The 24,228-nt window shown below is 41.0% G+C and overlaps 1 protein-coding gene across 5 annotated transcripts; it reads left to right on the top strand.

Moving 5' to 3' along the window:
• The first annotated feature begins 240 nt into the window (after window positions 1-240).
• Window positions 241-23,660, top strand: LOC122623480 (histone deacetylase 4). Of its 5 annotated transcripts, none has more exons than XM_043802671.1 (14): window positions 241-649; window positions 3,579-3,642; window positions 10,872-10,984; window positions 15,927-16,034; window positions 16,862-17,149; window positions 17,240-17,313; window positions 17,579-17,709; window positions 18,584-18,730; window positions 19,088-20,016; window positions 20,085-21,311; window positions 21,381-21,500; window positions 21,561-21,995; window positions 22,070-22,203; window positions 22,281-23,660. In XM_043802671.1, the coding sequence occupies exons 2-14, from the start codon at window positions 3,609-3,611 to the stop codon at window positions 22,333-22,335; spliced, it is 3,795 nt and encodes a 1,264-aa protein (XP_043658606.1). In that variant the 5' UTR covers window positions 241-649; window positions 3,579-3,608; the 3' UTR covers window positions 22,336-23,660. The 5 variants fall into 5 exon arrangements, with proteins under 5 accessions (XP_043658606.1, XP_043658607.1, XP_043658604.1 ...); XM_043802672.1 differs by having other exon boundaries at window positions 241-965; window positions 16,892-17,149; XM_043802669.1 differs by having other exon boundaries at window positions 241-965.
• The last annotated feature ends 568 nt before the right edge of the window (window positions 23,661-24,228 follow it).

The raw sequence follows: 24,228 nt of genomic DNA, 5'->3' as shown, positions 1-24,228 counted from the left end.
ATCATCGATATATAATACAAAATTAGCTGTCAGTATGACCGGCGAAATGATGGTACCAAGTGATACATAGCTTATACTTATATTGGAAATACGACATGATGCTTTTAATTAGGTTTGACAACTGAAAAGAAAACCACCAGCTGCGCTACTGCAATAGTAATCGATTAGTCAAGAACAACATCGATGTTTCCAACTCTTTGATAACATCGATAGTACCGAATAGATATCGATGTGGTTCCATCTCTAATAGTCGTGGAATTCGGAACATAAATTTGTATTTTTTGCGTCGCGTCGTCCCAGAAAGTCCAATCCAACAGGAAATCGCGCGTTTTCCAAAGAATAACCCCAAAAAATTCGAAAATAATAATTTTCTTGTTTTTTTTTCTGTTTTCCTGCGGCAAAAATTCAAATTTTTTTTCGTAACATCAAAACAACAACAACAAGAAAAGTGCGTGCGCGTGCAGAAGCGAAAAAAAACGGAATAAATTGTGGGCGAATCAACAAGCAAAAGAGAATGAGCGATGATGAGGAGAAGAGGCAAAAAAAGTAGAGGCAGTTGTCGTAGTACTAGTACCAAAAAGAAACTGCGAAAACTGCTAAAGTGACAAAAACAACAACAACAAGTAACGAAAGAGAAAAGCAAAAGAAGGTAAAAAGCAAAAAGGCGAATAAAAAATAAGCGCAAAAATATACGTCCACAAAAAAGCAGCAGCAGCAACAACAACACAAAAATTAACTTAAAAAAGTCGTGAATTCATCGTTCGGTATATATATATATATATATATATATTTATCAACACACACACACATATATATAGAGTGAGAGCGAGAGAGAGTGCGTTATTTATTTTATATTTTCGTTAATCATTTTTCGCATTTTGTGAAACAAGTTGGAAAAGCGACAATACAAAAATTCAACAGCAACAACAATAGCAGCAGTAAGCAGTTTGCACCACTTGGAAGAGGTATTTATGTTTGTTTGTTTGTCTTTACCCCGTGTATTCTTATTAGCATGCGTGGAGAGGAGGAGGAACAACATATTCTTATTAAATCAGCCAGGCTTCTTTTTCGCCTGTCTTGCTGTTCACTCGATTCGCCGTTATTTATGTAACAAGTGTGTGCGTGCTAAATGAAGTGCTCGCGCTCTCTTCTTCCCCCTCTCTCTCATCTGTTTCTGTTGCTCTCTCGCTCGCTCTTACTCTCTGCATTTGATGATTTGATTTTTTTTTCACTTAGTAAAGTTGCTGCAAATGTGGCTGCCGCCCAAAAAAAAAAAAAAAAAAAAAACAAGAACAACAAAAAGAAAATGAAGCAAAAATAAATAATAAAAGCTCCATCGCAAAGCGCATTGAACTGGTTTATGTTGTGCTCGCTTCTTCTGCTCTCCTCCTTCTTCTTTGCGCTCTACGCCTCCTCTCCTACTTCTTCTTCTCTCTTCTTGGTTATCAACATGATGCCAGAAGAAAAATATAAAACAGTAACAAGAACAACAACAACAACAAAAGCAACGGCCACAGAATGGAATTTGCGGATCTTTTGTTGTTGTTTCGTTTGCTTTGAGCCGAACTTCTCATTCTTCTTCGCGATCTCCCGTCGCCTCCCCTCTTCTCTATTTGTTCTCCTTTTTATTCATTTACCCAACTACAGTGGGCACTCATTAGGCAAAGTTCTTGTCTTACAATTTAATACGAATCAAATTGTTGGACAATTTTAAATTACATTTTCATTAGAAAATTTCTTCAACAATCTTGTAAACAGACCCATTATTTATTTAAAGAATATTCTTTATGTTTTGAGTGCTGTTGTCGTCTCAGTGGGAAACACGCATTTCTAGCCCACAATGCATCCCACTGATGACTATAATTAATTTAATATGACCGACCACGTTAAATAGAGGCTGCCAACTTACTGTTCTAGCTACATGCCGCCCCTCAAATTAATTTGTTTATTCTGTACATTAAATTTGAGGCGGGGGAAAAGTTTTCTTTTTGATCTTAGTAGCAACAGCAATTCGAATTTACAACTTGTGGAAATTGATTGTGGCTACAAATTTATTTTACCAACTTACCAGTGTGACCTTGCTTGTGTATTTTCTTGCAGTAATATTTCTTAATTAACTTGATTCTATTAAATTCTGGCTTCTAATTTACTCTGGTCTGATCTGTTGTACCCCGTTATCTATTGTTTTAATAGGGAAATGCACAAGAGAACCTCAAACCACACAGCTAATTTCTTTGTTTTTTTTTTATTGGCTTTGTTTATGATTCATTGTTTGTCTTGATTGAAACTCCCCGCAAGATGACAATGTGCTTATTACATCATATGTTTTTACCTTATACATATGTATATGAATGTGTACATATGTATGTACATATAACCAAATGTTTCCCGCCAATTAAATTGAGCGAACTCAATTTGTAAAAACGCTGGCCAAGTGTGACCTTGATTTTATTTTTGTTACCGTTTACGAATTTTATGGTAATCCTTCTTCCTACGATTCCTCAATTGCACATGTTTTTATGAAATTAATTGCTTGAATTATTTATGAATATAGTCGCATGGTTTTGTACTTAATTGGAACCGATTTAACGGTAATTTATTTACAATGCAATTTCTGCCATTTGGTTTTCTGGTTGCTGGTGGCTTTTGTTCTATTTGCTCGTGTAATTAGTGAACGGAAATTGTTTTGTGCGTCACATATGTACGCATATGTATATGTGGATGTGTGTGTGTGCGTTGTGTTTGTGAAGGTCAATTTATTTGGTCGACCACGCCCCCAAAGAGGCGCACCTAGAAAGAACATTTAATTTATTTCCGATCAGTAAAAATTCCCCTATCAAGTGCTTTCGACTGTAAACAAACCAAAAATAAAAACGAGAAGAGACAAGAGAAACAAACAAGAATTCATTTTTACATATATGTATGTACATATAAATATATACATATATGCACATATCATTATCGCAGTTCCGAAAATGACAACAAAAATTTTCCAAAAAATTCTTGCCTTATCAGGCACTTGTTTTTCGGTTTATTTTTCCATGTTTATCTCTTTCTGCGAATTTATTTTGAATGAAATTTTTGTTTTGAGCTCTCGGGCAGAATCATTCATATTGAAAACATATGTATGTATGTATGCACGTACGTACATACGTACGTATGCATTTATGTGCAATCTGTTATTTGTGTGTTTGTTTAAGGAAGTGCGGCATTTCCCCATGGGAAAAGATTCTTCACCAAATGACTCAGAATCATAAAGTAGAGATAAAGCGGATCTTTAAGTTTTAAGATTACGACGAACAAGTGGTTTTCATATTGAATTAATACGCTTTTATTCCATAACAGTATTGAGAAGGAAAATCTCATGTTGTAGATAACGGTCGACTTCCAGGAATTTCATGTAAATGTTTTTATTTTTTATAGTTTCTGATTTTTGAGTATTTTTAATGATGGGGGACTAGATGTTGCACGGGCTACAAGACACTTCTACTAAATAATAATGAAGCAAATCTTTGTAAAATTGTTCAAATGAATTTTTTTTGGCATATTGTTTAATTTGTTTTTCTGATTTGTTGCAGGTTCCGCCCTCCCCCAATTCCATATGCAAAATGTCTAGTCCCGACGATAGAATACCAATACACGGTAAGTGGGAATAAAGGACCCTGAAAAATCCTGTGCCCTGCCCTGCTCCCCTGTTTCATAGTTAAATTGGGTTTTAGTTTAGGGCAGTATTGGGTGGTTATTATACGAAATTATACTCAACATTGTGGGCTGTTCGTATGTAACCTGCATATAGCTGTTAGCTGTAGCTGTAGCTATAGCTATGGCATTAACAACATTCGGAATACATAACTCAAAATGTACACAGACCACACGCACACATGCCCAAACAAAAGCTTACACAGTACGTGTGGGTGTGTGTTTGTGTGCTAGTGTGTGTTGCCTTCCAAAAATAACTGTAATAAGCACATACACAAAAGCGGGCCAGAACTGCGCTGTCAATGGATGATGCACATTGGTCCGAAGCTGGCAAATAACGGTATTCAAAGCCCGAAGCGAACAGGTTGGGAATTACAAGGCCATGCTCAAAGCAAATTAAAAGGAAGTTGTAAAAATAATTAGATAAAATACAGTATCAGTGGCTAAACCTAAAACCTTTTAACACGTGCCAATTTTGGCACGTTTTTCCGACATAGAATCAGTTTGGCTTTTCCAATTCACTATTTTATTGATTTAAGCCATTCAGCCAGCGAGAATGTAGGCAAATGTTTTGGCGCCCTATTTAGACCGAGAACAATGGCTCAAACTATTCACCAAATAACCAACTTTCAATTTCAATTGTATATTCCTCCATGTGGCAGATGGTGTATCCAAATATTGAGGAACACACTTTTCACCATCTCAAGAGCAAATTCTTTGCCAGCTGTCAATCAAATCAGTTAAATATTTGCACAGCTTGAACCACTGTGCGTTTGTTGCTTCTCTCATTTGCCCGAACAGAGGGGGGTTCACCGGGTGGCGGTGGCTCTGTACAGTGGGATCTACTAACTTTTTGTCCCGGGCAGGCCCGGAACAACAACAAGAACATTGTCCATGGTCGTCAACGTTGCTTTCGTCTCTTTCACGGCAAACAGAACTGAACTGAACTGAATAGATATACATAGATGGGTGGGGAAATTAAGGGGGTGGTTGAGGTGGTTGGGATTCATTTTCACCAGAGCTGACGGATTTCCCGCATGAAAGTAAAGCTGTAATTACAGAAGTTCTTTTGTTGAACACTTTCCTATCGGCGGTTCGTATTTTACTCAAAATCTATCTAATCTTCTATCCAAATCGAAGCTTTTTCTAACAATATCTTGAATTTTGTTGACATTTTTTTCTTCAATCTTTTATTTGTCAAATTGACCAACTTTATATCAGCGTCTAAACAAAAATTAATTGAAATCGAAGAAATACTGATTATTTTGTATAAAAAAGTCGAAAAAAAATTGTAAAAAATCATATATATATTTAATCGGCGTTTTAGCCATAACTTGGCCAAAAATGGGAGTACAGCTAAAATAAAGACTGTTTTGTGCTGCTAATAAACATAGCTAACTATGTCCATCCCAATTTTTTTTATTTTCGAAAAAAAAATTTTGACACATTTTTTGCATTTTCGATAAGGGGTGTACCATCATCAAAATTTGCGAAAAATGGCCAAAAATTAGAATTTCAATATATGCACATGGATCGATAGGGAATTTTGTTACGAATTCAACGAGGTATGACATTCCAGTTTTGGACAATTATTTTTAATGCTATCGAAGAAATACTGATTATTTTGTATCAAAAAATCGAAAAAAAAATTGTTGTAAAAAATCGGATATTTTCAATCGGCGTTTTAGCCATAACTTGGCCAAAAATGGGACTACAGCTAAAATAAAGACTGTTTTGTGCTGCTAATAAACATAGCTAACTATGTTCATCCCTACTTTTTTTATTTTCGAAAAAAAAATTTTGACACATTTTTTGCATTTTCGATAAGGGGTGTACCATCATCAAAATTTGCGAAAAATGGCCAAAAATTAGAATTTCAATATATGCACATGGATCGATAGGGAATTTTGTTACGAATTCAACGAGGTATGACATTCCACTTTTGGACAACTACTTTTATTGTTATCGAAGAAATACTGATTATTTTGTATAAAAAAATCTTACTTCAATAGGTATGTAGATATTTTTAGCAATAATTTTAAAGTAGCCAAAAATAGCCAACTGCACAGCACTAATCTTGGCCGTTTTCCTTTTTGGCCATCCATCGAAACCACTGCCAATGCCAAGCACGTGGATGGACTGGAAAATGGGTGGCGAAAGTGGGCGGTGGGTGGTTGGGGGGGTGTGTAAAGCGAGAAAGCGGGTGGGCAGTGGGTGGATTGGGTGTTCGGTGTGGTCGGTCTCGGTCTTTGGTTGGTAGGTCGTGATGGTTTGGAGATGGTTGATGGTTTGGAGCCCCGTAATCTTCGCTTCGTGCTCAGCTCTCTCGCTCCACGATACTCGTGCTCGTTGCTGCTCTCCCCGTCTGTTTGTTTGCAACAACCAAAAAGAAAAACATTCGTTTATCGATTTTCGTCTATTTTTAGACACAAAAGCAACAGCAACAACATTTACTTGCCTTTCAATTGGATGGTGTAAGCGTGTGTGTGTGTGTGTATGTGTGTGTTTGGGTGTGTGTGGACTGTTGACTGACGGCCGGACCCGGAGACCGAGCGAGACCCGTAAAGCCCATGAAACCCGGAGACCCGGGCCACGTCTTTCCACCTCCCCCTCCCCTTCCCCGTCATGTTGTTGGAATTTTGCCACGTGCAATCTACGAACGAGTCCGGGGATTCCGGGCATTCTATACTGGGCTCCATAACCATTTTCGAATGCCTCGCCAGGATATGGGTTTAATTGCTGTGGGGAAAAAAATTGGGGAGTGGGGCACTTTCCCTGTCGTTCGTCCAAATCCAGCTGTTTGACATCGATATGCCATTAGAAATTCACGAAAATTACATTTCCCATGGAACGGGCGGGAAATGGGTGGGGAAAATCGTTGCATTAATTATTTGGAAGTGTTGCCTTTGCCCTCGTTAATAGAGTGGCTATTATTCTAATCGTATTCAACGCTTATTCAACCGGATATAGACCATGCAAATTTTGCAAGGTCAGGGGTCGATTTAAAATTAGCTCACCTTCATTCAAAGAATGGCTGGGGTATTCGTCCTCTGATTAAAGCAAAGTTAAAAACTTAGGCATATCAACACTGTAATGGGTATTACTCCAGTTTGTTTACTTAAGTTTAGTTAGTTCTTTACTTTGTCATTAATTATAAAACACCTTATTAACTCCGTTACACATTAAAGAATATATACAACTAATTAGAAGAATTCTTCATATATACTTCTTTGGTCATTTAGTTTCAAAAGTGCAATTATGAACTCCTCTTACTGTATTTTTGTTTGCTTTGACTTAAATTAAATTAATTATATATAATACTATTCAGAATATGATAAATGCACATACGAGTACATATATCTACGCAGTTTTCCTAAATAGTGTTTTCCGTATTGTGTGGGCATTCTTTTGATATTAAACATTAGAGGAATAATAATTATATATAGAAATTAATTGTCCAGCTTTGCATTTTGCAGCATGTGGGTCAGGTATTGATTGTCTAAGACGCAATAAGTGAAAAGTTTTTACCTTTCTGCTATTGTTACACTTCTTTCTTCTCATTCTCATTCATTGGGAAACACGCAGCACCTGCAAGAAGGTCATGCCTCCCTCCCCACTCCACCCCCGCTTGTTGCCACCTCTGCCACAAAAATAAAAATGTAGTAGTAAAAGGAAAAACCCTCACTAATTTTGTTTTCTCCAGTGCCAGTGGAGCATTTATTGTAATGGCATTCCAAGAATAAAACTTACTTCGCCGTTTGTACATATGTGTCTCAGTGTGTTTGAGCTGTTATATAAAATCGTTAGGACTTATGTATCGCCCTTGTAACCCATCCCCCCCTCCCACAGCCCAGTCAACCTACCGTCCAACCAAAAACCCCCCACCGGAAAACCTCGCCACGCCACTGTCTTCACTGTGGGGTAATCATATCGAAAGCAGCGTCGCTGCGTTATTTATTCATTTCATTCACCCACAGTACTACAGTATTAGTCGGTGGGAAGGAAAGGAAAGTGTAGTGTACCTTGTAGGTTCTGCATTTGGCCACAAATTGGATGAGTCATTGCAGGAAATAGATCTAGCACTACCTCGAACGAAGAACTACACACTCATGCAGTGAAATCGTTATTATTCGAAACATAAACTTTAATAATCCCACTATCGTTTCTATAACTCTACGAACACATTGCCATATTTCTGTAATCATTTTCTTTCCAAACGAAATATTTTCCACGTTTGGTTATCCTATGATATTACATTTTGCCTAATAGATAGGAACTTCAAGCTAGTAATCTGAAGGTTTTCAATTTTCATATAGTGAAATGAGGCAAAGTTATAAGCGATGAATTCTAAACGTAACCTACATACATACATATGAGTAAAGGTAAACTACCACACAAAAGTTTGATATTGTTATTGCCAGTGCTTTTTGACTTTTCAATTTGTCAAGGTAAACCCAAAAAATTGGGGTGTTTTCATGTTGTTTTGGGGGGTTTTTTTCTACAAGTTTGAGGTGGTGTAGCCTAGAACTTTACGAAACAACACCAACAAAAAAAAAAAAAAAGAATAATAAAAAAAAACAGGAGAACGTTTTGTCGGCGTTCGCATTTTTTTTTTCTTGTTGGCCTGGCCCAAAAGTTTAGCTGTTGTTGTTTCTATTTTTAGAATGCGCGCGCTGGAAATTTACCCACACAATACAAATGCAAAGGCACACACACACACAAACACACACACGGAAACCTTGCTATCACTCAAAACAAACTTATTGAGGAAGGAAGAAGAGAGCGAGAAAGAGAGAGAGAGAGGAGTGGGTGGTTGTGTGTAGCAGGGGGTGGGGTGAATATCAAGCTGCTCTCTCGTTCTTACTCTCTGTTGTTGTCGTATCAATTTCCAATTGAATTTCAGTTTCAATTTCAATGACAGCAGTGCGCCCCCTCCATAAAATGTTATACCTTTTTTTTTCGTTTTTTTTTCCCCTCTGTCCAACCCCCTGCCCGCACCTTTCAGTTTTGCGGCCACACACAAACACGTGCTTTTGTTTTTGTTGTGCCATTTGGTTGCCTGGTTTCTATGTCAACACACGAATTGACCTTGAAGTTGAAAAAACAACAAAAAAAAGTGCACAGAAGGTGAGTTTCTGGTTAGTGGGAGGAAGACAGCCAGAATTAGAGAGAGAGAGAGAGAGAGAGAGAGAGTAAGAGAGCGCTACGCATTTACTTTTATTTAAACGGCATTGCCGAAAAAAGCAAAAACAGCTGATTGCAAACCACTCTCTCCCCATCTCTTTCGCACCTTATGCACCTGCACTGCACTTTGGCTTTTTCGTTCTATCGTTTACCCTGTAATGCTTAAGCAAGGCAATCTTTATGGACTTGCAAATACCCTAGAAGTATGAAAATTGTAATTGGTAACGAAAGTTTAACTTAAGTGAGATTTTCATGGTTCTTGTCTTTATAGTCAGCGATAGAGAATCACAAAGTCGTCGTCGTTCCTGATATTTTCTTTCATTTCGCATGAAATTTCAATTTGGGTTTTGTCTTCACGTTTTAATTTCACACGACAGTGCACATACATACGTATATGTATGTAATGTCGGTTCTGTTTTTGTTTTCCTTGTTATTTTATCTTGTTTCACATTTTGCACTTGCTTTTCTGAGCTTTGTGCAATATGCACTGCTGTTATTTCTGTGCCTGTAGTGGCAGTTGCAATATCTGTGTGTGTGTGTGTGTGTGTGTTGCCACTTCTAAATATACTCCCCAAAGCCATGCACGATTTATAAAGGCGGCTAAAAATAGAACGGCGAAGCAGAGCGGCAAGCAGCGCAGCAAGCAGCGCAGCAGGTCACGGCCTGTTCAGTTAGATATGCACCGGCACACACACTTGTAGACACGCCCACAGCAGCGGCCACAACGATAGTGACCAACCTAAAGCCCTGAATGATTAAGAGCATGGAAAAAAATTACAATTTGTTTGGGAATCGGAATATTTTATTGCGTTACATAAATAAAAGGTATTGCACTAATTAACTCAAACCAAATCATTATAATTATCATTTGATAATGTGTTATTCAATTGCATTTCCTATTTGATAATGTTAATTAAGTACGATTTAAGCGTATAGCATATATGTACATTTAAACATTATGCACATGCGTTGCTGCTTTTGTTTTGTTGCTGTTTTTGGCTTTGCTCTTTGTTATTCTATTTTTAGCATCGTCACATAGCCCAATATTCAATTGGAATCAATTTCTAGACCAAAAAACTCGACTTTGCTGATTAGATCAGCGCCGTACAGAAAAATAGAGAGGGAGAGAGCGAGAGAGAAAAAAGCAGAGAGAAAAATCATTACTAATTGGACTTTTGGGTTAGTCATCTCTGCATTCTTATTGGCGCGCAATTAGTCCAGTGAAAGAAATATTCCCGCTCTCTCACTTTCTCCTCTCTCCGCTGAAAATATTTATCAATGAAATATTTTCCAACCGATTTTTCGTGATTGTCCCAAAGCTTTTTCAACATTTTCCTATGGCAGATATTATTATCATATTGCGAAAGAGGGGAAGAAATAAAAGTTATGTTAAGCGTCACGTGCGACAAAATATGAAGAAAAAGCTGATGAAAATGTGTAGAGGAAATCGTTGTAATCGCTGTTAGCATATACTGTACAAGGTTACTAAAAATAGTCGATGCACTGAGAAAAAGGACCACAACCTTGGTTCTAATCAATCAATAATCAATAAAATGTTGTGTAAAAAGTAATTCAGCTTGTCTGTTAAATTCTCTTAATAATTATCAATTTTAATATAAAGTGGTTTATATTAAAATAAGATTAAAATTGTTTGATAGATTTTTTGTAAGTGTACACGCATACATTTAAAGAACACCAACAATCGAGGTCCAACGCGTTGGCTAAATACGTTTTAGATTTATTTTTAAAAGCGTCTGATAAGCGCGGCCTTATCTACATAATCGGTTGCGGAGAGCGAGTCACACCTCCTCCAGATCTAAATATATACATATTTGTACATACACGAGGTTTACAAATGTACATTTATACATACATAGAAACGTCTATATGTACATATGTATATAGAATTTATACCACCTATCTATATCCCTCTCCAAAACGATTCAATTTCGCTCGCTCAGTTGTGTGTTTACATTGTCAATTCGCAGATCTGCCATCAGAAGCCGGAAGCGATGAGCGATTGCTGCACATAACGCCGGCCACTCTGACATTGGACTTCAAGCCCCATCCCGCCGTGGATATCGATCAGCAGATCATGGAGGTGAGTGGTATACCCCCAAATCGCGGGGTTTCGTGATGAAATAGCCAGCTATGCAGATTGTCTTGTCTGCCATACTATATCACATCATATGAAGAACCAGAATGTTAATTCAATCAATTCAATCATTGGAACACAACACAAACTGGTTTCTATTGAAATATTTGCCTATATCATTACGTAGTTTAAAGAATGAATTCAAAAATTAGATCATATGGGTCGTTGTTTCCATGGGAAGATATGGAAAAAGTCAACAAGGGTTATCAATGTATTTATAGCCACTTGGGGTTGTATTATCGTCATTATAATCGTCATTAGAACATGTTCATAATATTTGGGTGACTAAATAGCACAGTTGTGTTGGTAATTATTTGAATACTTTCATAATTACTCCATTTTGTATTTTACTTTGTTATAACTAACTAAAAAACATACGTTCGTAGATTTACATAGAAATAGCGAATGCAGATATTCTGTAAAAATATTCCTAAATATTTAAGATACTTTTCTAGGCTTTGACCAATTTTTTGTATCGCTGGCCAGCTTTTTTAGTCCAGTTCCCTCCAGCTGGCTTTTTCACATTTCCCTTGTTTCTTTCATCTTGTTTTATTTTTGTTGAGCTTTTTCGCCTTCCGCTTTATTTATACATTATTCGCCTGGCTCTACACACTTTTCTATAAGTGTGTGTGTGTGTGTGTGCGTGTGCGCGTGTGTGTGTGAGTGCCCATGCGATGCTGCTCCTCTTGTTGGGAGTCTAAATTTAAACGCGTGTACAACTTAATGATTCTATATTTATTGTTTTCACTACGAAAATATGTATGAGTTTTTGCGCATTTTTTAAATAAAATCCTCTAAAAATAGACGGAAACCGAGTCAAGAGAGCCAGCCGCAGAGAGAAATGTCGGAGAAGTTGGGCCAGTGCAGAGGATATATAGGCATCACTGGCTATAATGGACTATAATTGGGGTCAAAATGTGCCAAGAATATAATAATAGGGATTTAGGACAATAAAAGGGATTTACAAACTAGTATTACAAATATTAAATGAAAAATTTGAAATAGAAATAAATGGAATGAACAAATTTGATCAAAAGTAGCGATATATAACGATTATATAATTTTATCAAATTAACTTTTGCGCAAGTAGGTTCGTAAGTGCGCTTCTAGCGGGTGCTCACTGTACCGCACCAAGTGATTGGCTGCTGCTTTGTGTCTCTCTGAGTGGGGCCCACTGTAGCCGGGCATGATGGCCAGCATGTGCAGCAGGCCCACCTGCTCGACCCCCACCCGCTCCCCTTGCCCCGTCGAGCCCGCCGCTCCACCTGCCACGCCCCTTCGCCCCAACGCCCCTGTTCTTTGTGGGCCGCTTCTTCGTCCTCCTCTTCTTCTTCATCTTCCTCGTATTTCTGGTACTGCCTGCATTCAATTTATAGTCTCGGGGATTTATTTATGCTACGATTTTTGGCTGCAGTTTGCCTTCTTATTTTTGTCGTAATTTGTGCTTTTTTTTTTTTGGTGTTTTTTTTTTATTTTTTGTTTTTTCTTGCCGCATTTCTTTTGTTTTGTTTTCGTTTGAAATCTTTATTTTTAGCGTTTAAGAGCATTTTATATGCAACATTATGTTCAACGTGCTGTGCTTCTTCTTCAGCCTGCCACACCCCGCCGCCCACAGTTTCTTTTTAGTCTCACTCAATACACGGAAAGAAATCGGAAATGTAACTAAAAAGTATACATTCTACTCGAATGTTTTGAATACTTAGTATTAGTTCGAAATTCTTCATCATGTTAGGTATTTTATAAAGCTATAATATTCAAGATCATTTAGTTATAATATTTAAAAAATTCCCATTTATAGCAGCTGCATTGCCACAGAGTTTTTGAACATGGGAAATATTTTATTTTCTGTGCGTTTTGCCCATTTTCATCCGATTGGAGAGCTGCCTTGGTTTTTCATCAACGCGTTCGCCGTTTTGTTATTTTCGGTTTTTTCCTTTGAATTTATTTTGGTTCTTTTATAAACTCTGCGGGCTCTATTTTTAACAGGAACACACAAAAACAAAAACACTTGGCTGGTTAGATCACACACATACACACACGCACACACACACACAATTGGCAATCAGTGAAAATGTTTTATTGAATTCCTCAGACTATTTTCCTTAAGCATTTTCTGTGTTCTGTTTTCGTTTTCCGTTTTTCGGTGGCACGAGCAAAATGCAAATTAGCAAAAATTAATGGGGGAGTGGGTGGGCGGTAAGGTGGGCGGTAAGGTAGGCGGTGGGTGTTGGGTGGTGGGAGGTCTTTGTGCGAGGGTTGACAAGATCTTAATGAAGATGATCATTGATCTTTGATCTTCGCACACAAATTAGGCGAGAATAGTTTTGAATTTTTCGGGGGAAAGAGAGCGTAAGAATTGGAATTCGTTGGCGTTGGGAAGAAAAGATTTATGGACCGACCAAAGATAACAAGTTCTTAAACCATCCTATATACTACTACATATGTAATGTTACCAATTGGAAGTTCCTAGCAACAAGACAAGTATCTAGATATCTACATTGTATCTGTATCTCGAAATAGTTGCGAAATACATGACTTAATATGGCTAACGTGTTTCTGATTTGTATCATTTGCAACATTAATTATCCACTTACAAATAAGCAAAACAATCTAAGAATAGATCATCAAGTATGTGATCGATTACTAATGCGATTCCACTGAATCTATTTTCCTTTCAATAATATCCGGAAATTCTTCATTTGCACGTGGATGATCATTTAGTGGTGAGGGTTTTAGACAATGCATTTTTCCGCTTTAATTTAATTGGTATTTGTGTCTCCGCCCTTTTTTTTCGTATCGAATCTTTTTTTATGCCCGCTGCGAAGAACCGCAGTGTTTCTATTTATATGGGCGTGCCTGTGTGTTGTCTTTTGCCCCGCTATAATTATAGCGCAGGTATTTATAATTATAGCATCGGCCATAGCAACTGGCGAATGTTGTGCAAGCGGGCGTCGCTCCAGGGGGTGGTGGGTGCCTCTGGGGGCGGCGGGGCGTGGCTTTCATGGCGTGGAGGGGAGGGGAGGGGGAGTGGGGGAGATTGCAGTTTCCTAGGAATCGGTTGTGGCATATGGTAAAGATTCCCTCTGCTGTACAGCAAACGAAATGAAGGCCTTTATTTTGGCTGATGTGAAAATTGCCCTTTGGTCCATCGCCCATTTTCTATTTTCAAATTTCTGGCTACAAAAATTCGTCTTTCAAATCGTTTCTTCACTTAAAACTGATCTCAACCTATTGGTTATAAATTTTCGAAGTATACTTACCAAACATTAAATGATATATGTGTGTTTAAAGCAAATGAGCTTATTTGTTACCTTTGAGATGATTACCTACTTATGCAACATGAATTGCAGTTAGATTTTGTGCAGTGTAAGATGCGATTGTTGATATGTTTGAGTAATGATGTTGTTGACGGTTCTCTATCGCAGAAGCCAAACGCCCATTTGTCTACCCAAGTTTTCGCTCTCTACGCCTCCCCCCTTTCTCCGTTGTCCGCTGTCCGCTGTCCGTTGTCCGTTCTCCATTCTCGGCGCGGCTTACCCCTTTCTTCATCGCTCTTCCGCTTTGTGCTCTTCGGCGCTCTTTCTCTGCCTTGCCATCCACATTCACATCGACATCCACATCCACATTCACAGCCATCGTAACAGTTTCGAAATTTGTGTTTATATTTGATTTTTTCGCCAGTTGGGCCAGTCGGCCGAGTGAAACTGAAATGAAAGCGCCTCCCTCATTTCCCAGCGAATGCCGAGGCCAAAGCGAACGCGCGCCAAACACCAAAGAAAAACTACAAAATAAAAATAAATACAAATCACAAAACAAACAAAAAAAATAAGGGAAAAACATTAACAAAAAAAAAAAATAATAATAACCCAAAACAACATTCAACGTTAGAGACCAAACACGCAGTTTTCGGAAAACCCAAGACAACAAAAAGTGCCTGGCCAACAAAGTTTATAATCAAATATCGAAAGCAAACAGTCGAAAACTACAAAAAGCAAAGAAATCTATGAAAAAGAAACAAGAAACAAAGGTGCCAGCAGAAACCAAAGATTATTTATTGAGTGAAGTAAGCTGAAAAGTGAGAACGCCGTCTTTTCCACCTGAAAAATTCGCAGTTAAACAAGGCAGACCAAATAAAAACAAGAGATAAACATCATTTGCTTTATTTATTTATGTATTTTTCGCTTATTTTTGCATGTGTGACTGCGTGGGGGGTGACACACACACTCGCACGCACATACACACACTCACACACACACCGAGTGAAAAGTAGAGAGTGTGCGGCTAAAGGCATATTGCTAAGGTCATGGGAAATATGCAAATATTATGACACATCCACAAGAGCACAAGTTGATCAGGAAGACGGAAAACCAAAATAACCAAACCCACACCCAAACCCAAAACCAAAACCAAAACCAAAAATTATATTCAGTGTGAAATGTGCAAATTCATCGAACGTTGGTTATCGGTGATCGGCGACTTTTGATCGCAATCTATGTATTTTGTGTTGAGGTTGTGGGGAAACATGCAAATTGGTAAAACAGATGTATTAGTCATGAAAAACCAATAAATCCAATAAAACCAAGATAATATTTAATATAATTTCTATTGCATTAGTCAAATATGCGTTATCGGTCATCGACCAGAGCTGATTATAGTGCCACAATTTTGAAATAAACTCAGTAAAGTGTTCAGCTTAGTGGAAAACATTGTTTAAATGAATTCGTTTTTCTGATTGATTGTCTGTATGTACAAATGTATGTGAGAATGTGAGGCAAAAGAAGTTCTTGTGCGTCACGTTCCCTTTTCAAATTAGTTGTGTAAATTTCATCCGAACACTCTAATTAATTGTAAGATCTCTGCTAATACTATTTGTTGTTCGGCTTTGCAGCTCAAGAAGAGCCAGGAGCTGCAGAAGCAGCGGCTTATCAACTCGTTTCAGGAGCAATCGAAGCAAATGGAATTGGAGCATAAACTCCAACTGGAGCACAAGTATCAAGTGAGTAGTTGATGCAGTTTGGTTTAGCTGCTCTACGAGTCTGTTTGTTGCTGTTGCTGCTAGTTATTTCCTCTTTTTTTGCCCGTCTTAATAAATAATAATAACAATGATGATGAATATGTCGATGATGATGATGTGGTGATAATGCGAACATGTCTATGGCTGTGTGGGAGCGACAGACAGAAGTACAAAACAAAAGTGAAAACCAAAAATCAAATAAAAATAAAAATACAAATACAAATAAATAAAAACAGACAACTAAGTAAAAGAGAATTGAAATAAAATGAAATTATATACATACAACATACATACGTGGTATGTGAAATGTACATACATTATATTATCGTGCCGGAAGTGTCGGAAGCGACTTGTGCGATGACTAAGGCCATCGTCAACACTTTGTAGTCTATATTCTATATTGAATATAGTATATTCTATATAGCCATGTCGTACAGGTCTTTAATGTTCCAGAAAAAGTCTATTTTGCCAGATACTTGGCATTTGTATCAATCTATGTATGTCGTAAAAGCAGCAAGATTTTGAATTAGTCACCATTCAGTTTTAAATGAAACCACCTACTATATACACATGGATAAATCCGAATGTGGGATGAGTAATTAGCTTATTATCAATACAAGCCACATGGCTGCATTGCTAACACACATCAATTGATATGGGCAAAAGATAACATCGAAGATAACTAGCAGCAGCAGCAACAAACAAACGTAGCTCTAATAACTTAACTATTACTCCTCCCCCCCCCCAAACATGATAAGAAACAACAAACAAACAAACGATTCTCTCTCGAACTTATTGTAATTATTCAGTTTGCGGTGAATTCACATGGCGCTTTCCAGGAATTGCGAAACGAGAGCATGGTGACCGCCGCCGCTGCTGCGGCCGCTGCGGTCGCTCAGGAGCAACATCGCCAGCAGTTGCATCAACATCAGCAGCAGCAACAGCAGCAGCAGCAACACCAGCAGCAACAGCACCAGCAGCAACATCAGCAGCAGCAGCAGCAACAGCAGCAGCAACAGGCACGCGGCAGGGATGGCATGAAACTCAAGCAGAACTGTAGTGCCAATGCCAGTCCCGAGGTCAAACAGATTCTCAACGTAAGATATGCGATATGCAATAGCTTAAAGCACTGTATCCGAATCCCAAAAGGAGCCCACAACTGATCTGTATCCCTAATCCTTTGACAGTGCTTCATCCTGAGCAGGAAGTCGCAGGCGGCGGCCTCGAATGGCACAACGACAACGTCGCCCTACAGGAATCGGTGAGTAATATTACATTCACAATCAGAAATATTTGTTTAAACTTGTGCAAAATATATACTAAGTACTGAAATGGCAACTATCGAAAGAAATTCCTTGGTAACTGAACACAAAGTGCACAACGTAAATAGAAAAATTCCACAAAAAAGTATTTTCTAATGGATTTTCGCCACAAGCACAATAAACGAGTATAACTTAAGGCATAGCCTACATCCCACTTGAAACACCTGATGTGCCACCAATAATCCGAACGCACTTCCTTTGCAGCGGCGTGGTGAAGAGCTCCTCGGGCGAATCCCTCCCAGCCGGAACCGTGACCAGTGCGCATCCGTACAAAATACCTCAGCCGCCCCCCTCACTGCTCAAATATGAATCCGATTTTCCGCTAAGGAAGACAGGTGAGTGAATTATCGCATATTCTTATATGTGGAATACTACATTGCCAGCAGGTGGGACGAGGAAAATCTTTCTCAATCCCAGTTACCCTCCTCCCCCCGCAAACCGCAGAATCGCAGTGAATGAAAAGCTCTTGCCGCCTGAGTTTCATATTAATACGCATCGTTTTTTTTTTTTTTGCCTGTAACTTTGACGTATTGTCTAACAGCTCAAAATAAAAAAAAAGAGGTGGAAAAAGGCAGATAAAAATATATATTTTGTAGGGTCACGTAACTAGATTGCCGCAGGATGAATGGTTTAGAAAAGATACATTGGGTAATTGCTGCCTACGATTGGGTTCGTTTCGATTGAGTAAGATGGCTTTGGATAAGAGGTTTCAGTTGTTGATCCATTACAAGCCTGGCATAGTTACAAAATATTAAACAGGGAGATTTCAAGTTAAGCAATCAACTTACAGTGAATACCTACGTCTATAAATAGGGTTGGGTAAATAGAAGCATCTCAAATACGCGTCATTTATACGCCAAGATTTACTGCCCAATAAATTGCAGTAAGTGGAAATTTAGTGTATAATTAGAAACAGCAGTTGAGGATTATAAATTTCCCTCACAATTGACAGGGGAACAGACTTTGTATCATTTCGACTAATAACTTTAGTGATAGATGAAATAACTCTCAGATGAAAATGAGTAGCAATCAGCAATCAGCAAGAAGCATGGCTTTTTCACAGTGAAACCCCTCTAATAACTAACTTGCAAGTATGTTTGCGAAAGCAGAGCGTTTGAGTTCGCTACCCACCCGTGTGTTCTACTTATGCCCAATGCTCTTAACCCCCGAACTAACCCAACACACACGTGTGAACCGCTCCCACAACAGCATCCGAACCCAACCTGCTGAAGATCCGGCTGAAGCAGAGCGTCATCGAGCGCAAGGCCCGCATCGGAGGACCGGCGGGAGCCCGGCGCCACGAACGACTCCTCCAGGCGGCGCAGCGCCGGCAGCAAAAGAACTCGGTTCTCACAAGTACGTATCACCATCACCATCACCACCACCATCACCATCGTCCAGACCCATCAGTACCTTTGGAATACGGGGATAAATCAGGCGAAGTCCATTTAAATTTCAATAAAAGTCTCTAGAATATCCTATGGATGCTCCTTTGAAATGTTTATAACTTTTTAATTGAGCATTTGAACTTGTAATTATTGTTGCTATCGTTTTAATGTTGTTTTCGCTGTTGTTCCTAATGCTGTTTGTTCAATTAACCCTTTTTTACGACGCCGCCACTGACCAACTCGCTCAGCTAACTTAACCCATAACTCGCAGTGTTCTAGTTACAATCCTAATTAATCGTATGTGCAACTATTTCGAAATCCTTAGACTGCAACAGTACACCGGACTCTGGACCCAATTCGCCGCCCTCGGCAGCCGCGCTGGCGGTGGGCGTGGTCGGTAGCCGTGGATCACCGACGAGTGCACCCATCCAGGAGGAGAACGAGGAGGGCAGCCAATATCAGCCGGGCCAGCGGAGCAGCATCAACGATTTGCCACTGTTCAGCTCGCCCTCGCTGCCGAACATTTCGCTGGGGCGACCGCATTTACCCAACTCGGCGCAGGCGCATGCCCAGGTGAATGCCCAGGTGGCTGCCCAGGCTCAGGCCCAGGCGCAGGCACAGGCCCAGGCGCATGCCATGTTCGCGGCACTGGCTGCCGCCCAGGGTGGCTGCGGTCAGCCGGGCTACTACAACCCACTGGGCATGGCCTTCGTGGGCCGCCAACCGGCGCCGCTGGCCATGATTCCGGCCACGGGGATAGCGCCACAGCAACCGTCGCCGGTGGTGCGCAGTGCATCGGCCACCTCGACATCGTCGTCGCAGGCCTCGCTGGTGGGCGATGTGGCGCCACCGCAGGCGCATGCCGCCTCCACCATTCTGCCCTCGTCGTCGTCCTACATGCAGCAATTGGGCAGTGTGGCCGGCTCGGGGGTTAATCTCCATGCCGCCGCCGTCGCTGCAGCGGCAGCAGCAGCCGCCGCCGCCGGTTCACTGCCACCGACCAATAGCCATGGTCATGGACACGGCACCCACGCACATGCCCATGGGCACGGACATGGCCATGGCCATGGCCTCTATGCGGGCCACCAGCACAACGTGCCCATCACGGACGCCCAGGTGGCGCAGGTGCATCTGCACAAACAGGGCCACCGGCCGCTGGGACGAACGCAGTCGGCACCACTGCCCCTTGGCCATCCGATGCTGACCGGCGCTGTGCAGTTGAATGTGGTCCAGACGCACTACGAGAATAGTGAGGTGGGTTACTCCCTTGATCTTTTAGCAAAGATCCTTTCCTAATATCTACATTTATATATTCTCATTAGGCGGAACGGCAGGCGTACGAGCACCAGGTGGTTAACCAGAAAGTCCGTCAAACCGTCCTCACTCGCAGCGGAGCTGCTGCAGCAGCCGCTGCCGCCGCCGGCGTGAGCGTGGTGCGTGAGGCGCAGCTGAAGGAGGAGGACGACGACTCGGCCGCCGAGGTAATGGACCTCACGGACAAGAAAAAACCGCCGAAGACGGTGCTGACCAACACGATAGCCACCAGTACGTCCCAGAATCTGCCCGAAGCTTTGGCAGCGGCGGCGGCGGCAGCCGCTTACCGTGCGCCGCACACCACGTCCGGTAACTCCATCTCCGTCTCCGCCTCCGTCACAAAGTCCGGCATTAAGCTGCGGGACCAGGAGTATCTGCAACAGCAGCGGGAGCAGCTATTGCTCCTGCAGCAGGAGGAAGAACTGGCGAAGAGCCTGATGCGTCCGCTCTCGCGAACGCTTAGCAGTCCGCTGGTGCCGCTGGGGCCACATGGTCTAAGTCAGATTCCCGACACTGGACAGCAGCCGGCACCGATAGCCACATCCTCGTCGGCCGATCATATACCGCCCGTCAACCTCTCGCTGCCGCATCGCCAGCACCGCCAGCTAATGAGCACCCTATATGCCAGCCAATTGCGTAACCATCAGCCAACGGCGAGTGGTTCACCGCCGCACAAGGTCACCACCGGTTTGGCCTACGATCCGCTTATGCTGAAGCACTCGTGTATTTGCGGGGACAATGCCCAGCATCCGGAGCACAGTGGTCGATTGCAGAGCGTGTGGGCACGGCTGAATGAAACGGATCTGGTGAAGCGTTGCGATCGCCTGCGCGCTCGCAAGGCGACGCAGGAGGAGCTGCAGAGTGTGCACACAGAGGCGCATGCCATGCTCTTCGGCTCGAATCAGTGTCAGTTGAGCAGGCCCAAGTTGGAGAACACGTTGTCGGCCAGCTTCGTTCGTCTGTCGTGCGGCGGTTTGGGTGTGGATCTGGATACCACGTGGAATGAGCACCATACGGCCACCGCTGCACGAATGGCCGCCGGTTGTGTTATCGACTTGGCGCTCAAGACGGCCAAGGGTGACCTGCGGAATGGTTTTGCCGTTGTGCGGCCGCCGGGCCATCATGCGGAGGCCAATCTGGCCATGGGCTTCTGTTTCTTCAATTCGATCGCCATTGCGGCCAAGCTGCTACGTCAGCGGATGCCCGAGGTGCGGCGCATCCTTATTGTCGATTGGGTGAGTTTTGATTTCCTTGTTATCCATTGATTGATAACTAAATTACCGTGTAAACCACCTATTTTGCAGGATGTGCATCACGGCAATGGCACACAGCAAGCATTCTACCAAAGTCCCGACATTCTATATCTTTCCATACATCGACACGATGACGGTAACTTCTTTCCCGGCACAGGTGGACCCACAGAGGTGAGTTTTCGTCTTTTATATGTTGCTCAAGGCGTATCGTTAACATTTATTTGTTTATAGTGCGGCTCCGGTGCTGGTCTCGGCTTTAACGTGAACATCTCATGGTCTGGGGCACTTAATCCGCCACTGGGCGACGCCGAGTATATCGCTGCATTCCGTACCGTTGTGATGCCCATCGCGCGGAGCTTTAATCCGGACATTGTGCTGGTATCCTCCGGTTTCGATGCGGCCACCGGCCATCCGGCACCGCTGGGTGGCTACCATGTCTCACCGGCCTGCTTTGGGTTCATGACCCGCGAACTACTTCAGCTGGCCAACGGCAAAGTGGTGCTGGCCCTCGAGGGCGGCTACGATCTGGCCGCCATCTGTGATTCCGCCCAGGAGTGTGTGCGGGCGCTGCTCGGCGATCCCGCTGCTCCCATAGCTAAGGCCGAGCTGGAGCGCCCGCCCTGCCAGAATGCCATCAATACGCTCCAGAAGACGATAGCCATTCAGGTGAATATAATATATATTTGGATGGCCTGCTGATCTCCTAGCTAACTGTTACATCTGTTTCGGTTTTGATTCAGCAAACGCACTGGCCCTGCGTGAGGATGCTGGAGCATACGGTGGGCTTGTCTGCGCTGGAGACGCTCAAGGTGGAGCACGACGAGTCCGAGACGATCAACGCCATGGCTGGCCTCTCGATGCAGTCGATGCACAGGTGGGTTTGGTGGTCCTGTTCACTAGCTCAGCAATGAATGAAACCAATGACTAACCTTGTGTAAATCTCTTCTACAGAACTCTATCCCGCGATGATTCCGAGGAGCCGATGGACCAGGATGAAACCAAATAGAAGGCGATGCAGACGTATAATGGGGACAAGGAGGCGGTGGGCGTGGGGAGGATTTGTGGACGTGGTAGTGGGAATGGCAAGAGGGCGTGGCCGCAAGCTGCTCAATGCACATTTAGTTATTTGTTGTAGTTGAATTGATTGTTGTTGCTGTTGTTGTTGTGGCGCTCGCTTGCAATTGTTGTCGTTGTCATTGATCGTCTATAGCCACATCTATCTCTCTCACTCGATCGATTATAGTATCCCAAGTATCCCCGCTCCCCTCCCCAGAAAAATGAGAAACATCGAAAATATAGGGGAATTTGTCTAAAAGAAGCAGAACAGGGCCTAAAGTTCAAAATGGTGGCTGTGCCTCCAAAAGAATAAATAATTATAATAATTAGAAAAGAACCCTTTCAAAAAAGGGAGATTTTATATGAATATATATATGAATAACATATATATCTATAAATATATATATATGTAGCATAAGGACAGAATTTAGTTGTAGAAGTCATCGAGATTTTATTTTTTTTTTTGTTTTAAGGTGAGCGCAGAGGTATTGTAACGCACACACAAACACACGCAACTCAATGTATCTTTTTATTATTATTATTTAAGTAAGTGTGTCAAAAGGATATAGAACCACTAACATACTGATAAATCAGTACACTACACAGTTAAAGTTTAAAGAGGACGGGTGCAAGAAGCGTGTGTTTCTTTTTTTTTTTTTAGTTAAGGTTCAACCTCAAAGTTTCCCAAGTCTAGACCCCACCACGCCCACTTTTCCCGCCACCACCTAATAAAAGATCGAGGGGGGGAGAGGATTACATGTTATGTAGAATGCTTTAGTTGATAAAAGATATGAGTAAACTACAACAACCAAGTTAAGAGTTGAATGAAAAGCGGAAAAACTGAGAAATCTTTTTGTACAATTTATAGTTTAGTGCAAGTTTCAAGTACAACATGCTATTATTTAAAGAATTCTATATACATATATATATATATATACACATAAATATATATATAAATATATATTGTGCAATAAATGTGAGAAAATGAAAATCGCCACACAAAACAGAAACTAAAACTAAAACGAATAAGAGAAATTTGTTGTTAAATGTTGCCGAGATCTTATATACGTATGTATACCTAATAACTGTTACAATAATAACCCTTTATATATATATATATATATAAATATATAAATGCACATGTGTATTCACCGTGTGTGTGTAACGATAACGATGTTCAACAAATGTCTGAAATGAAGTAAAACTATTATTATATGTAAATAAAACACAAAACAAAGAGAACAATTTTAATAAAAACAAAAAGCAACAGTGAAATACAAAATCCGAAAAAACATCCACGCTCAGACACACACATATATACATACGTCCTGGGCAGGACCCGAATGGCGTGAATCGGGTAAATTCTGGAATAACCGTTCAACCGCTAACCGTTAACTGTAAAACCGCTGTAACTGTATTTGTACTCGTGTACCTTTAGCTGTCTATAGCCGTCTCTCTCTAACTCGCTACCTAACTGTAAAGGAGCACCTCAAAAACGAAAGCCGAAGGAGCAACAAACAAGGATCAAAACTAAATAGCAGATGAAAAGGATGATGATGATGATGATGATGATGATGATGATGAGAAGCAGGAGGAGTAACATGAAAAAAAGCACAACGAGAGATGGACCGATTGGCTCCAACTGGATGAAACAATTGTTAACAAATCGAAACAGAAACTAAATAACTATCCTTATTAAAATGAAATCACAAATGTAACTATTAATCTAAGCGAAGAAGATGCCATTGCCAGGAATTTTTCTTTTATACTTCACCTGATTTCCCTTTTCAACACAAAATAGATTTTGAAAAACCATTTTTTGTTTGTAACAACTTAATTGTTG

The sequence above is a fragment of the Drosophila teissieri genome, chromosome X (genome assembly GCF_016746235.2).
Source record: "Drosophila teissieri strain GT53w chromosome X, Prin_Dtei_1.1, whole genome shotgun sequence".
Taxonomy (NCBI): domain Eukaryota; kingdom Metazoa; phylum Arthropoda; class Insecta; order Diptera; family Drosophilidae; genus Drosophila; species Drosophila teissieri.
Note: the sequence above shows the minus strand (reverse complement) of the source record. Positions and strands in the feature narration are given on the sequence as shown.

Coding starts and splice junctions, on each gene's coding strand:
- LOC122623480 (XM_043802671.1), top strand. CDS start 3,609: ATGTCTAGTCCCGACGATAGAATACCAATACACG. Junction 18,731..19,087: donor AAAGAACTCGGTTCTCACAA/GTACGTATCACC, acceptor CGAAATCCTTAG/ACTGCAACAGTACACCGGAC. Junction 21,501..21,560: donor GCACAGGTGGACCCACAGAG/GTGAGTTTTCGT, acceptor ATTTGTTTATAG/TGCGGCTCCGGTGCTGGTCT.